The sequence below is a fragment of the Tinamus guttatus genome, unplaced genomic scaffold (genome assembly GCF_059628265.1).
Source record: "Tinamus guttatus ecotype Peru unplaced genomic scaffold, ASM5962826v1 Tinamus_guttatus_pri_ptg000008l, whole genome shotgun sequence".
Taxonomy (NCBI): Eukaryota; Metazoa; Chordata; class Aves; order Tinamiformes; family Tinamidae; genus Tinamus; species Tinamus guttatus.
In genome coordinates, this window is record NW_028288542.1 from 2,924,735 (window position 1) to 2,941,811 (window position 17,077).

At 35.9% G+C, this 17,077-nt stretch overlaps 1 protein-coding gene across 1 annotated transcript in view; it reads right to left on the reverse strand.

Annotated features, from left to right (window-relative positions):
* Positions 1 to 17,077, reverse strand: part of CFAP47 (cilia and flagella associated protein 47) — a 284,853-nt gene that overhangs the window by 102,487 nt on the left and 165,289 nt on the right. Inside the window, exon 51 of the mRNA XM_088521979.1 lies at positions 7,035 to 7,132. Coding sequence (XP_088378105.1) covers positions 7,035 to 7,132 — 98 coding nt within the window. The remainder of the gene's footprint in view (positions 1 to 7,034; positions 7,133 to 17,077) is intronic.

Below are 17,077 nucleotides of genomic sequence, written 5' to 3' on the forward strand. Positions count from 1 at the left end.
GATGCCACTTCTAGGAATTCATTTCTTATGGCTGGTATGGTCAGGCACTGGCATCAAGGAAGCATGACATAGTTTGATTTTTGATATAAGGTGTTATTGTGCTGTGAATCACTTTTAAAGGTCAATGGGATTTAGAAACTCTTGTTACTTGTCATCTAACATTTTTAAATGTCATCAATAGAAAACTAATCTTTTCATGTTTCATGGGATTTTTTAAGAAAGTAAAATTTCTAATCTAAGATATCGTTCAGTTACCTCATTGTCATTTTTACTTAGGACGATGGATAAGAAACAGAACAGGTCGCCTAGTGGAACTAAATGTTGAAAGCTTGCGATAACCACACTTCAAAGCTCACCAAGAAAAGCAGTTAGAGAAGAAGCAGTTTTAAAATCCAATTGCTTTGCTATCTTTCCACACTAGATCGATCAATTTCTCTTTCTTTTCAGTTTTGAAGAAATACTAAAATATGAAATTCCAAGTGGTAAACATAAATAAGGATGACTACCTCACCATGCTCGTCATCTTGGAAGAGAGAAAATTCGGAAAAGGTATTACAGAAATCTCTAAAATCGTGAAAAGCATGGAGAGATTCGTAGGGATTGACTGCAAACACTTGAAACTCAAAGCCAAGGGAGATTATGGATGCTAGAAGTATACATCAATTTAAGGGTAGCTGAGGTAGCTCAGGAAAATCTCTGAACTGAAAACCTCTAAAGGCAATGAAAGTACTGTATCATACATACACATTCCTGCTTTCTCCCATGTGATCCATTTCGGATCGCCAGCAGAGAGAGGTCATTGAGTTAAACCTGGGCTGAACTCTTTATAGTTGTACCTGGAATTTTCAGAGTCCAGCAGCCCAAATTATATTGAAATGCAATCTGTGCATTTGATGCCCATGTCCTTTGTCTATTTCGGAAAAAAAAAATAAAAAAGGCAAAAAAAAATGAGGGAAATCAGCTAATCCAGTAACCTTTTCTAGCCTAGAAGACATACACTGAGGTTGTGACCATTCAGTGCTATTCAGAATTTATATGAAGATCTGAATTTAGCAGATTATTTGTCACCTGTGTAGACTTAGAAGTGATGTGTCTGTCTTCGCAGAAAGTACAAGTGCGGCTGTTATGCAAGTCCCTACTTCATAATATTCCCACTCATTTTAGATGAATTTTAAATGTAACCTGAAATCATGTACTGAATTGTCTAGGTGGGAAAAAGAGGAGGAAGGATTAAAAATAAGAAATAAACCTATTTTGAAAATAATCAATTAAAAACCTGAGCAAACGGATTTTTGATTTTTTCCTTGTTTAGAAATACAAGTATATAGAGCTACTGAGAAGAGATTTAAAATCAATATTTGATTCCACTATTTGCAAAGCAGTAGCACTACACATTTTTCAAACACAGGAAATACCCTGAGTACTGATGATTTGGGAGAAATGCTGAAAAGTGACAGCAGTTAAAAAGTTTCCCATTTTCGTTTCCCATTTTCTTGGTAATAAAAATAAACAAAAATATGTAAGAAAAAAATGATAAATGCACTTCTGTTATTCAAACACTGTATTGACCTTTACAGATTGTATTATACCATGCAAGCTGTGGAGTGCACTCTAGTGGTCAGATGCCTAACAAAAATTTAAAAAAATCTATTTAGAAATACACTTTTACAATCAGAGCAACTACTAGATTTGTATCTTACAAAAAATTTTTAGAAAATATATACGATTCACAATTAAAAAGCCACTTCTGTCAATATATGGATCAAATTTGAGGCCTTTACAGAAATATTTATTGATTCATTATTACTATGTATGTTGAAAAGCAAGGACTAAATTATGATTTGAGTCAAAACAAAAGCAATCATTTTAAAGGAACAAGGTGGAATGGGACAAGGGAGAAGCCAGCTTTATCTTTCACATGTAGATGAACGAGTCAAAAAGGTAATTTATCCTATGCTATGGTGTTTCTGCTGCCAGCAGACATTAATAACATATAATAAAAATAATTTTAAGGAATGATTAGTTTTTATTATTTGGAATTACCCGTGCATCATTCTATTACAAAATGCATTTTGGATACACGGAAAATATTTTAGTTATTCCAAAAATTTGGCCTTAACACTGTGTATTGCCTTTTAATATTTTAATAGACTTTAGTTGTATGAGAAAGCCAAAGAAGAGTATTATTTTCCATGTATTTCCCCTTTTTTTTTTCTTTCTTTTTTTGGGCAGGAGGGAAAGGGACTATTATTACAGGGAAAAAGACAATGTAGGCTTCCCTTGAAAAAATGGCAAATTTCTACTTCCTAAAAATCACTTTTCTGCAGCTGCAAAATCTCCATCAAGCATCCTGTTGAAACAAAAGTATTTCTTTTGTTGATATATATTGATTAAGCTCACTAGAAAGAGATTATCACTTAAAGAAAATACTCACAATATTGCACACTTGCTTAATGTATTTCTTTTTATTAAAAAAAACAAGCAAAATCTGATCTATTAGTCAAACACAAGTCTAAATTATAGGACAAAATACTTAACAAAAATTTAAAAAAATATCATGTTTCTGGCCCTTTTAACTATTCAACTTCTACCCCAAATTTTTAGGTTGAGCGAAAAAACAAATCCAAATGATTGGCAGCTAATGACATTTCTTATGCACAGTATTGTCTCACCAATGTAAAATGCAAATCAAATTATTTTAATTAAAAAAATAGTCAATATAAATTATCTCTAAATGTTTCAGATATCAGCAGATACCTTTTGAGACTGAAATGTAAATTTTCCATCTCAGGGATGGTAAGATGTAACGTTAACAGTATGAACGAAAGGTAATTTTCACTGGAAAGTCCTGTGCTGCTCTGATTTCTAGATCATAAATCCTTTCAGAATCTTGGCAGAATTATTACTTATTGTAAGAAATATACCTGGAAAAGAAATGCCATAGAGCACAAAGAATCCTGAGCAAACTCAAGGGGGTATACGACACAATGCCTTGTGGAATTGGTAGTTTGGGTCCTGGGGGGGCAGTGGATATGCAAGTTTGACACTACATTTTCACTAGCTTTATCTAGCAAAGGCAGAAGATGGCATAACTATCCTGTCTACAAGACCTAAGTGACAGCCTGCTGATAGGTGCTGCCATGAAACTACCCCTGGATTTCCTCATGCTCTGTAATGTGGCAGTCACTTGGGTCATCCTGTTTCGAAACACAAGGCCTTACTCCACACATCAGGCAGTTTAAACTTCTCTCCTCTGAGGCCCATTCTGGAAGTTTCAGAGATGCACACTACATAGAATCACGTCTGAAAGAGAGGTAAAGTACTTCTGACATGCTGAATTGGCGTGACATTTGGCCATCAGATGCAAATATTGCCGCGAATGCAGAATTGGAAGTGCTACTAGCATTTGAAGGAAAATGTTGCTAAACCTGGTCTTTCCACAGGTCAGGAAGGAAGACGATAGATTCCAAGGTCAAAAAGAGATCAAATATGTTTGTTAAACCTGACTCACTGTCAATATGTACTAGGTGTTTGCGTCTTTTAAAAATTTATCAGCTTTTGAAGCCTTACAAGGCTCTGTCTAAAATCTGCAGTTTTCACCAGGAAGATCATTACCATTGCTAGGACACTCCATGCAAAATTCAGCACTTTTCTGATTTAAATTTTTGGTCGTGAGCTCTTGCTGCATGTTGATCAGAAGAACTGAGAGAACACCCCTATATTTTTCCTATATTTTAGCGAATGACCAAGTTTCTTTTCCACTTCCTCTTTGACAAACTGAGTTCATAGGGATTTTATCATTCATATGACAAGGCCTGCTTTTTTGGTCCCTCCATGGTTTTATGTATCTCCTTTGATTTTCTTCCAGTATTTAAACACAATTCCCATTCTATGCAAACTAGATTTGCGGATGATAATAGCAGTACCACCAATATAATTTGCTTTCAGCTTATATTTGACCACTCTATAGCATCCAAAGATTGTGTTAGCCCTTTTTGTTAGTGTCGCTGACATTAAGTCATTAAGTAGGATAATTCCTACAATTTACATTAGAGACAAAAAGTTCTTCCATATGAACTGTCTGGCATGTAACCAGTTAATTCGGGCCACTCCCAAACAGTCATCAGGTGTACTATTTATTAGACAACAATTTTGGTGCCTATTTATCAATAAAAACGTGTTTTGAAAGATTTTGAAAAAGAAAAAAAAAAAAAGAGGCAGTACCTCCTCTGTACTCTTTTATCTTCCTTGGAAGAGAATTATCCCCATTTAAATCAAGAATTTCAGTGCCCTATACATTATAAATACAGTGATGTTACTATGTATTTTTCTGCAAGTTCATATACTGAATTGTAGGCAGAGTTAAAACGCACCTAAACAATTTATTAGAGAACAATATACTTAAAATCTATCTTTTCCTTTCACCACACTGATTTTCTTCAAATAAACAAATGATCCAAGATGATGCATTATCACACACTCTCAAAGAAAATCTATTTTATTCCAGATTTTGTGTTTCTTACTAGCACTGGAACCCTTCCTACTCCTTCCCTCTACCACAATCATAGAATCATAGAATCATAGAATGCTTAGGGTTGGAAGGGACCTCTAGAGATCATCTAGTCCAACCCTCCTGCATACGCAGGGACACCTATAGCACGTGGCACAGGACTGCGTCCAAGCGGGTTTTGAAGATCTCCAGAGAAGGAGACTCCACAACCTCTCTGGGCAGCCTGTTCCAGGGCTCTGTCACCCTCACTGTTAAGAAATTTTTCCTTAAGTTCCTATGGAATTTTTGGTGTTTCAGTTTCCGGCCATTTCCTCTAGTCCTATCAGTGGCCACCACTGAAAAGAGACCAGCACCATCCTCCTCACTGCCTCCCTTGAGGTACTTATATACACTGATCAGATCCCCTCTCCGCCTTCTCTTCTCCAGGCTGAACAGGCCCAGCTCCCTCAGTCTCTCCTCATAGGGCAGATGTTCCAGGCCCGTGATCATCCTTGTGGCCCTGCGATGGACTCTCTCCAGCAGCTCCACATCCCTCTTGTACTGTGGAGCCCAGAACTGGACACAATACTCCAGATGTGGCGTGACCAAGGCTGAGTAGAGGGGCAGGATCACCTCCCTCGACCTGCTGGAGACGCTCTTCTTAATGCACCCCAGGATCCCATTGGCCTTCTTGGCCACAAGGCACACTGCTGCCTCATGGTCAACTTGTCGTCCACCATGACACCCAGGTCCTTCTCTGCAGAGCTGCTCTCCAGAAGGTCAGTCCCCAGCCTGTACTGGTGTCTGGGGTTATTCCTCCCCAGGTGTAGAACCTTGCACTTGGCCTTGTTGAATTGCATGAGGTTTTTCACCGCCCAGTTGTCCAGTCTGTCCAGGTCCCTCTGGATGGCAGCGCAGCCCTCTGGGGTATCGGCTACTCCTCCCAGTTTGGTATCATCAGCAAACTTGCTGAGGGAGCACTCTGTGCCTTCATCCAGGTCATTGATGAATAAATTGAACAGGACTGGATCAAGGACTGACCCCTGGGGGACCCCGCTAGCTACAGGCCTCCAACTAGACTCTGCACCGCTGATCACCACCCTCTGGGCCCTGCCATCCAGCCAGTTCCTAATCCACCTCAGTGTCCACTCATCTATCCCACACTTCTGGAGCTTGCCCAGGAGGATGTTGTGAGGGACGGTGTCAAAAGCCTTGGTGAAGCCGAGATAGACGACATCCACCGCTCTCCCCTCATCTATCCAGCCGGTCATTTCATCATAGAAGGCTATCAGGTTAGTCAGGCAAGATTTCCCCTTGGTGAATCCATGCTGACTACTCTTGAGCACCTTCTTGTCCTCCATGTGCTTGGAGACAACGTATGAGCCGTTCCATCACAATGCTCAACCCTTCTCAAGATTTTGAAAATGTCATTATCCATTTCTGAGTGCTAATGAAATTCACACTCAGGATGCTGCACTTGAAGAATTAACAGCAAACCCAGAGCTGTATATGAATATTGTTACTTTAAAAATCTACAAATTGATTACTGTTTTGGATTTTTTTCCCCACATAAATATGCTAACATGTTTAAATCAGAAGTTCTACTTTCTGTAAAAATCAGAACTTCTGTAAAAATCAGAAGTTCTACTTTCCTCATTATTTGTTACTGGAAGAGGTAGTTCCCCAGTAATTGTATCAGATATTTCGCTACAAAAAATTTCCTGTAGCAAAATTTTGTACCCGTCATTGTTACTCATGGGGCCTGCTGTGAGCTTCCACCACCAAAGTCAGTATTTTTACAATTCATGCAGGAAGCAGGTGTTCTAGGTGATAAAACAAATATTCATAAGTTATTCATAAGTTAAGAAAAACATTAGCTCTGAAAATAAAAATGTTTAAAAAATAATTTAATGACAAATACAAATATTTAGAATCTAAAACCTATATCAATTAAGCAAAAATGTCAAATGGAGTTACTGTATACATTTAAGTGCTTTATTATTTAACATACTGTAATATGTACTAAAATGATTAACATTTAATATTTTTGAGATGCAGGGTATGTTTTTATTTACTAATACAATATGATTAATTACATTCCAATTATTAATGATGATCTAAATGACAAGAATAACTTGGCATATTTAAGGAAGCAGTGTACCAAAACAGATTTATTCTGTTGTGGGCAGTGCATAAACAGCTTGAAGTTTTTACACAATTTAACCTTATCTGAACTCCAAAATTAGAAGCAAATTTCAGCAGAACAAAAGCAAGCTAATGAAAAAAAAAAGAGAGAGAATAAAAATGTAATTATTCAAACAGCATAAAGAAACCAGTTTTCTTTAAGCATTCATTTTAGGTCATATCACTGAGCTTAAATGAGGCTTCAGCAAGGACTGAGGTTTATTAGGCAAAAAGTGATTGTGTGTACTCATGTAATAAAATTGATTAATCCCGTGTGATAACAGCCAGACCAACAATAAAAATTGCTTTTTTTTTCTTATTAATGCACTAAAGCAAAATTAAACATTTAGAGTAATCTTACCAGAGCTCTGCATTTCACACTTATCTTTCTCTCAGGTCGTGCAGGTATGCTGTTAATCTTTAAGGAAAACCACACTTTGCAACCTGAAGAACTTCTTCCTATGTTAAAGAGAATAAAATGTTCTACAAATCATTCCATGAGGCAATCAATCCCACCTGCAATCAAACCAATGATAAATTTGATTTCCACGTGAAGGGCCAGTCAATGTTCATATTGAGACAAAGTAAACCATGAACTACTTTAACTGCTTGCAACAGACTGCATTATCTAATTCTTTCCTGTTTGGCTTCCAAATAGTAACAAGATCAATATATAAACAACTTGAATAGAAATACCATTTTGGCTGATTTCCCCCCCAGAACATAACACTATTTCAAAATTTTAAATATTACTGATTTGTAGCTGTTTTCTGTCAAGAAAGAGAACACTAAAAAACATTCAAAATTAAAAGTTTGATTAGAAGTTTTTCTATCATAGATGCAAAACTATTAATTAATAATTAAACAGACTAGGATTTTCATTTACATAGAATCCGTATGGATCCATACAATTCTACACGTTTGAACGTGTATTGATTTACACTGCAACATAATTTTACATGAGGTTTCATATGAGATGTCCTGACTTCTGCATATTGTGATAATAAACAAATAGAAAATAAAGAAATTGAGAATGCTACAAGCTACACACATGCACAAAAACAGTGCAACATTTACATTACCTTATTAGATAAGATTCATTGTATATCTTATCCCAAGCTCCTTTAATATCAAAGACTAGTGAAACCTTTGCTAGAAAAAGTCACAATAAACTCTAGAATCCCAATTCTAGCTACAGGATAACCTGACCGCAGATCTAGAGGATTTGATTCTCTTCAGTATTTTGTATAATCTAGTCCGCATTTTTCTTTTTTTTTTCTTGTTGTTTCTCTCTTTTTCTTTTTTCTTTCTCTCTGTTTCTCTGTTCCTCTTTCTCTGTCTTACTCTCTCTCACACGCAAACACACACACACAAATTTTGCCAATGACAATGAATAAGAAGGGATTAAGTGCTTGGAATTTGTGCGAATGCTACAATAACGGCCAGCAAAAGGGAAGCAGATAATACCATTAACCACGGCAAGCCAGGCCAAGGAGAAATTTGAGCTGGAAGTAGACCAATCTCCGTATCACACTGACAGTAATTTATTATCTTAGGTAATATCAAGCAAAATCAAATCCAAATTAGTTTATCTCATACCACATTTGGTATTTTACATAATTAATTCTGCCCAGTTAAACAAAATTGTTACGCACATTCAGCCAAGCCATATGTGTTTTGCTAAAGCACATCTAGCACACAGACTTAAAAGTTCTGATTTAGAGATATCTGCTATATAGTTTGTTCTAGTGTCTAATTACCAGCATTAGAAGATACTTATGTAAGAGCCTAATTTCTGATTTCTATTTGATTTGCTTCAGCTTCCATCAGAAAATTCTTGTTATGTCTTTCTCTGACAGATTTAAGAGATCTTAAGATTCTAGCATATTTCTGCAGTTAGAGAATACTCATGTATGTTAATTACATTAACTCTTCAGTCTTCTTCAGAGAAACTGGAGATTAAGCCCAAAGTTCCTCATCAAAAGGCTCGTTCTCTGCAATATAAATATTTTCTGTCATCACTTTCTGCAGCCTCTCTAAATATAAAAAGGTTGTTCAGCACCTTTTAACAATGCTTCCTTGCAGTATAAAAATTCTTCAGCTACATTTGTTCCCAAAGATATTTTTAATAAACTCCTTAAGTCTCTGCTCAACTGCTGGAAGCATGTTATCTCCAATTTGCTATAAGCACTTTTGCTAATGCACAGCCACAAGTTTTGTGGAATGCTATTGTTATTTGCTGTTACAATTAACACATCTACAGTTCTCCTACGATATTTTTCCATATAAACTTAAACCCTGCTTTATTGTCTCCAACCACGGATTTTTTCTTTGTGTATTTAACTTTCATGAACCAACACTCTATATTTCATAGCTTTTGTAGAGTAGAGGCAATAATCTACTTGCCTTTTTTCCTTCCTACTTTTATATATAAATTATGAATAGAGGCAATTATACGGTTCTGTTCACACATACTGCTTAAAAATACACTAATTACTAACTTTTGTCATAGAAAGCAAAGCTTTTGTTGCTTCCCTTCTTAGTTTTGACTTCATGGATTTTGTGCTATTAAAACCTTTTTTTTTTAAACAGACTCTTCATTTCCACTTTTATTTTTTCAATTTGAATGTTTAGCTCCACTTAATTTCTCTTTTAACTTTTCTCCTTTGGGAGAAATCATTAATCTTTTCTGGGGCCATAGATAAACACAATCCAGGGACTACTTTGGTTGAAAACAGGTCTTTTATTTGGAGTCAGTATCACGTATGTTTTTTTAAATCCCATTAAATTTTTTAGATGCTTTAGATCATACTTTTATTTGTGTTACATATTCAGCATGTACCTGAAACTGTCAAATACTTCTATTTACACACTTCCCTTAATAGAGGAAAAGAATAATTTCTCCTGTTTCTAGATTTGATTTTCCATTAAAACATTTCAATTTCCTTCAAAATCATCCTTTTTTTTATTTAGTAGGCTAAACTACATGCATTCAACACCTCCCCATAACTCCTAACTCAAATCCAGGCAATAGTGATTGCTCTCCGAGTGCTACTGCTTACTCCTTTCCCTCTTTCGTCCAGACACAGGGCTTGCACAGTTTTGAGGCAGTTTGTTTGTTTTATAACACCCCAGACATTCAGGCTGAAAGCTCAGTGGCACCACTCCACTGTTCTATTTCCAAATTTTATGGGAATATATAAGTTTTCTTCCTTGTTCTTCAGGTGTCTTGTAATGGTAATTAAGCAACTAGCAATTTTATCCCCTCTCTGTTATCTGTCCCATTGAATCAATCTGCCCATGACATGTTAATCCAAGTTTGCATTACAAATGATTTACAGTGGTCTTCTGGCAGAATTATCTGCTTTCCAAACCACACAGTCCCAGGCTCTGTTGCCTTTCCCATTTTCTTTCTCTTCCTGCTCCACAAGTTGCTCATGTCCTTGAAGAGCATTGCCTAATATTTCACAACAGCAGAGCTTTCACAATTGTACTAGATTTTACAGAGAAAAGTTCATGTACAGCATCTTCTGCCTTTTTCTTTATGCCTATGTCTCTTTTTATACTTTTTTTTTCTTTTTAATCAGCAAAGCAATCAATAGCAGCACCCACAACTCATCTTTCTCTTCCAATGAAACCTGTAAAATGTATATTTAACTACAGTCTTGTGATGATATTATACAGGTGCAGTGCCGAAGCTGTGGAGAAGTGAAAGAAGGAATTATCCTTGAAGAAGATGATCTGTACACCAAGCAATATACTTACAGCCATGAAGAAGTTGGGAATTCTCTGCTTACGAAGGAACTTTGTTTTTGCCATTGAACCTTTTAATATTACTTACACTTTAATACTCTTTAACACTGCTACAAGTATTGTTTGGTATTTTACTTTGAAATTGGATGAACTCTGTCATCGTTCTGTCACCTTCTATTCAGCAAAAGAGATGAATCGTTGCTTTGCCTCCCACTTTCATGCTCTAAAACCCCCAAACTTCTGGCTGAACTCCCACCCTAGCCTCAAATCTAATACCAGGAAGCTCCTTTACAGGTGAATGCCACCTTAGATCTCTATGTATTTAATTGAATGGGCTAGCCTAAAGTCAATTTCTTTCAAGTACCTTCACTCTGAAGTTATTAGGGTCTGATTTTACTGTGAATTTCTTTTTCTTGCCAAGCACGTTTACAAGAGAGAACCTAGTTCTTAACCTCATGAATACTCAGAAATCACTTCAAAAGATGTCAAATGTCTGCTAAAGCATTAGCCCACTGAAAAAAAATTAACATAAGTAGATTAAATTGATCTTGATGTTGCCTTAAGTTGAAACTGTGTGTTTTTTGTTTCAAACCCGAAGAACTTGCAGGTCTCAAAATAAATCTACTATTTGAACTTCATTCACCAATGCTATAAAGGGTTTGGATTTGCAGGAGAGGGGTCTTGTTTGTTTTTTATAATACTTTTGATTCACCACATAGTAGACATTGGAAAATAAGGCTGAAACTTAACAAGCAATAGAGCTGATCCTGAGACTCATGTGCAGAAAGGGAACTACCTCTTCCCCATTTATTTTATTCTGCCCCAGCCTCGGCTCCCAGGGTCCCATCCCATTTCTTGCATTTTCTTGCGCATCTCAAACTCTTTGGTAAACTGATGCACTGAGGTTTATTTCCCAGAATTTAGCACGTCATGTCAACCCATAGGCAGAGTTAACGTTTAGCAAAGGTCAGAAAAGCTACAAGAGTAGGAATGCCCGGCTGGAAATAGAAGATCATTTTTATATATGTAGAGAAATAAGAACTCTTTTTTTTGAACAGTTTAGCTGGGCTACTGACTTGTTCATTTTATGAAAGCAGACTCTCAGACTCTGGCCTCTTTGTTACAAATGGATAGAAATGCCTAGAAATAACACCCAACCAGTTGCTAACAAAACCTGGCTAAGCAGCTTAGTAACAGCCCCTTCCTTTCTCTTGCAACCCATCTCCCGGCCCTGCCGAAGAGCGCCCACAGCCTCCATCAGACCCTCGTCCATGAGTTTGCTGCCTACCTGAATGTCTGTGTTTGAACGCAGACTACCTTTACAGAGATTGCAGTGCAACGTACAAAACACCTTTGTCACTTAGATTGGTAGGCTGGATGTCACAGCAATATGAACTGAGCCTAAATAACTTCTTGGGAAGAGCCAACGTTCAGTTTCCAAGAGCCAGGCATTTGACTGCTAGAGCCAGAATTAAAAAGAGTGTGATCCTCAAGCACTAGGAAGCAAAATCAGATCCCTTTCGTTCAAACTGATATCAATCAAGACACAGACAAAACCAGGTCAAATATTTTCGCATTTTATGTCCACAACCACTTTGGGAAGAATATATATTTTGCCACAACTCCTAGGTGCTTTAAACTAATACACATTCAGTGCCCCATCCTGCCCAGCCTTTCCCATACTTCTGAGGCTGCCCTATTTAAAATCAGAAGCGCAAATGGGCTCAGATATAACAGCAGGTAGCAAGGTAAAAATAAATAATATGGAAAAGGATAGGCAGGTACAAAGCACCCAATTCCAAAATTATGTAGCCTATCTTTTAGGAATTGCATGTTCAACAAAACTCTTTGCCCTTTTCTTTTTTTAAACTAGTAGCTAATACATATGCATCCTTTTCTTTCATATCCAAACCTCTAAACACCTTGCAATACTCAGAACTGCAAAATGGAAAGTACAGACCAAGATTATATCTGCTCCTGTTCCTTTGTAAAAAATAGAAGGGAAAAGGTAGTCAATATTCTTTTTCTTCCTATCTCCCAAAACGTTTAATGCAAATACGTTCTGAGATGATGCCATTTTCCTCACATGAAAAGTCTCGGTTCAGAATGCAAATTCGTAGAACTTAGAAATTCTCAGATCAACACAAAACAGAAAAGACTATTAAAAAAAAAAAGAAAAAGAAAGAAAGAGAGAGGCATACACACATATTTGTTTATACATCCAGTTTTCTAAATTTGTATAGACATTTTTAATGCACTTGAAGACCGTTCTTAGGTCTCTGAAGCTCCTTCTTAGGTCCTGAGCATGGTACAGTATTATAAACTTGGTTTGATTCCAGGTCTGTATCTCTTTATCGTTTTACTCCGAAGATATGACAAATACATAATCTTAGCCTGGTTCATGCGATCATCAGGTCATGATCTTGTCAGGTCTCATAAAACAGGCAAAACTAATCTTGGTTACTACTAAAGGTACCACCACCACTGAAAAGGACAGAGCAAAATCTTCTGAGCATATGAATGCATAAACTTTAGTATTTAACCTACAACATCTTCTATTGCACTCTCCACCAGTCAATAGGGTTCTACCCTTGCAAGTCAGGGTCAAGCATGAATCACTGATGGTTAAGGTGGTTAAGGGAAAATTAGCATTTTTCATATGTTAGCTGTTGCAAATTTAACACCACCACTATCAGAGAACTGTTTTTTTTTTTTTTCTATTGAAAATATTAGAAGCTTTAGAAGCAAGGAAGCTTCTATTACATGTATTACACTGAATTTGAGAAGAAAGTTCCTGCCAAATTTCTTCTTATTTCTGCATTTACCTTTTAAAAACAAGTCCATTTCTTCCACTAACATTAATCTCCAATAATTACTTTTGAGAATTTAATGTTCCATGTATAAAACAGCAACATAAATTTGCAGTTTACATGAAAATTCAACTCAAGCCTTCAATAAACTTTTTTCAGGTTAAGATTTTCACAGCTACCCAGGAGGATTTCAGGTATCATTCCAGTTTATAAGAACTCCCAAAATCATCACTTTTTCTTCCACTGAGTTCAACATCCTTTTCAGACTCAGTCAGTCTGGTATCCTACTACTTTGTAGTGATGCAAGGAAGTTGCTCCTCTTCTGCATCATCTCTTCCTTTCATTGTGCAATTTATATAACATAATAAAATCCTGCTTAACTAATCAGGGTTGTAACCCTTATACTTACTATCATGCCCTGCAGAGTTATCAGCTGTGAAATGCCCTCCCTCATTCTCACATGACACATAGATGAGCACATAGATGAGAATACATTGCTACCACACGAGCCACAAACTGCAATTTCTTTCTGTTCTCTTGGTCCCCTTTCCTTGCCCTTTCCTTAAAATTACTTTTCCTCCCGTGTCTGCTATGCCAACCATTAAATGTGCTGTCAGGCATCAGGGGTTATATACTGGCTTAAAAATAGAAAAGATTCTTCTCTGCTGATTAGGACACAGCTGCCTATCACTCAAGTGAATTACACATCACTGATGATGAAGGAAGATTTGGCTTGGTCTCCAGAAAAATGTAGAGTTTAGGGGTGTTGTGGGGAGAGGGGGAGATTAGAATGCATTGCTAAATAAAATGAATTTATTAGCTTTTTCTATTGGTATGAAAATTTTGATCATAAAGAGATGCAGCATTAAAGTGATATTTTCAAATTCAGGACGTTTTTTTTCCACAGTATTTTTAACTCTAAAGGTAATAAACAAAACTTAAATATTTGAAGAATTAAGTAAGCGATAAAAGGAATGCATTTGATAAAATTCTAGCTGAAAATAAATCTTTAACAGCTTCTTGGAATTAGATGTTTTTAATAATAACAAGTGAATAAAGCTGCTAGATTCTTGGTTCTACACAAAATTTTCAAGGAGGATAGTAATAGAAGTGCCCTTCGGAGAGATATCTCTAATGCTAATGCCACATCACATTGACTGTACTTTGTAGTATATAAAATATAGATTTAAACAGATCTTTCACCCAGCTCCTTGTGATTCGTAAATATAAAATAGCATTCAGTATGTAAGGAGCTCACCATTAGTAGCAGAGAATAAATCTAAATTTAGAGTTCATTCCTCTCAGATGCTAATATTACCTCCATGAGTAACGCGCTTTAGAGGACATAACCCTAAAGGACAAGGGCAGTTCATGAAGAATGATGAGTTAATAATTGTACATTGTGTTTATTCAAGATTTCAATTTAGACCTTGAATACAGAGCTCATACAAATTGTTTGTAACAGAGTAGCTCTTAGGTGTATGTGATGATTTATCTTGTTTATTTTTCAATTTTGATTGACCTTAGCAGTCTAACAGTTATACTTAAAAAATATGTTTTTCTATAACTTTCTTCTCATATATATTTAAGTTTCTTCACCAAGTTAAATTTATAGTTTACTTTTTTCTTTTTTTTAATGTTATGTTAGAAGTGCAAAATAATGCAAAAAGGCAGGCACTAATATTCACTTCTGCTATATGGAAGTAGGAAAGAGGAATCATCTGCTCTCAAAAAGGCAATGCAATAAACATTATTTTCTTCCAAGCAAGTTATTATTTAAGGTCATCACCTTTAAACTTTAGGTGATTTGGCTCATGAGTTTTTTCACCTACAGGTTATACCTTTTCAGGACATGCAAGCGACACAAATAGCCTTTAAAAATGCCTTTGAAAAATGGATATCTTGAGACAAAATAGTATTTTGGGGATATATTTCTGACATTATAGTTTATTAAAAAAAAAAGCACATATACAGCTCTTTCTTAAAAAGTTTTGCCATAACAAAAATGCAAGGTTGATAAATAAGATCATGATAGTAAATTTTCATCAGATGTGGGAATTCAGCTCAAACGAGAGCTACATTTAGAGACTTTTGAAAATAGTCAAGAGCCATCATCTAGTCAAGATACTAATTAGAATATACTGTAATAGCTTGATTGACTTCAGTGGAATCATGGTAATTCATTCAAATGGGGTATTTGCTGAGGAAATTTTCGTAATTCAAAATCCAGCATCATTTTTAATTATCGCTTGTACCTTGCCTAATTGTCTGATTTCAGATACTATCACCAACTTCTAAAAGGGGAATACTCTAATTTATTCTAAAATGAATATTTAGACAGCAACGATTTACTGATATTTTAATTATTACTCTTATATAAATAATATTTTCTGAATTTTAAAATGCTGTAAAAAGCTATAATATGGTAACATTTCACCAACAAATATAATAAACTCAAGCTAGTCTCATAAAATCAAGTAGCTCCCCAGGAGAACAATCTAACACGCAACACAAATTTTGTTCTCAGACGTCACTTTGTACATATTAACATATCTGAGAAACCTTAGCAGATTAATTAATGTTTATAAAATGTAACCTTTACAATATTTTGAAGTAATATTTTCATATTTCTCTCCTATTAATCATTTTTGGAAAATACATGAAGTTATAATTTACTTACACCAACAATTATACGTGTACATTTTGTAGCCAACCTCAGTCCTAGAGAAGGACAGTCCTAAAGTGACACTGTAGTTAGAAGATTGCTTTAACCTGTGCACCTTCTTCAGGACTAATGTACAAAAGAAGTGCACTTCAAAATGCTGCACTTTAAAATGAAATTATGATGCTCTTCTGTGTAAAAATGTATTTAATATTGAATGAATTAAAATTTTCTCAATCGATTACAGTACATGTAACCAGGACTGCTGAAGATGGGCACTCTAAAGGCAAATCTACAATATGGAGCCTGGGTCCTTCACTTTAGGACATGTTCTACATTAGGTAATTATTGCACCTCCAAAAGGATTTTATCATTTTGGAAAATTTTAAAATAGAAATGAGATCTATTTTCTAAGAAGTAAAACCAAAACCATATTTTGTCCCCTGGAATAAGGAACGGTAACTTACAAATAAGGTTCTGAAGAAGTATCTGATCTCTTTTACAAGGCAGAGCCCTTGAAGGCCCCTTCTGCCTTCAAAGCCATCTCCTCAGAAAACAATCACCACTTTATGGTTGAAACTCAGTTATCACTAGCTTATGACTGATTTTCATTTTTCCTAATATTTCCCCAAAATGGTGAGAGGGAAGATTTTAACACCAGAGACAGCTTCTTTCAAAGAGATGGATGCTCTTGCCACTTTCCAATTTTGCCCCTCGTTATTCCATGCTATTAGTATCACCACAGTATGGTGATGTAACAGCATTTCTCATCTTTACTCCATAAAGATGGAGCCATCTTTACTCCATAAAGACACCTTCTCATTTTTACCCCCAAAGGAATATCTTCAAAATTATTCAACCGATCTGCAATTTGTATGAGATGTGGGGAAAGGGAAAGCTATAGTTTTAACTCAGATTATTCTTGATACACTTCTTTTAACTCTCTCTACCTAAATATGATGACCCAGCTCTCCCTTTTCCCTTGAAGCTGGGTTGCGAAATGTAAATACAGCAAAATATGGTCCTTCCTACAGCAAAATATGGTCCTTCCTTTTTTATAGGGGCTACTCTAAACCTCCAGTTGTACTGTGTTCTGTTCTTACTCAGGACATATACTTTCCATGAAACTTAGTCTAGCTTGCTATCAACATACAGACCTATCTGCTGATACACACTGGG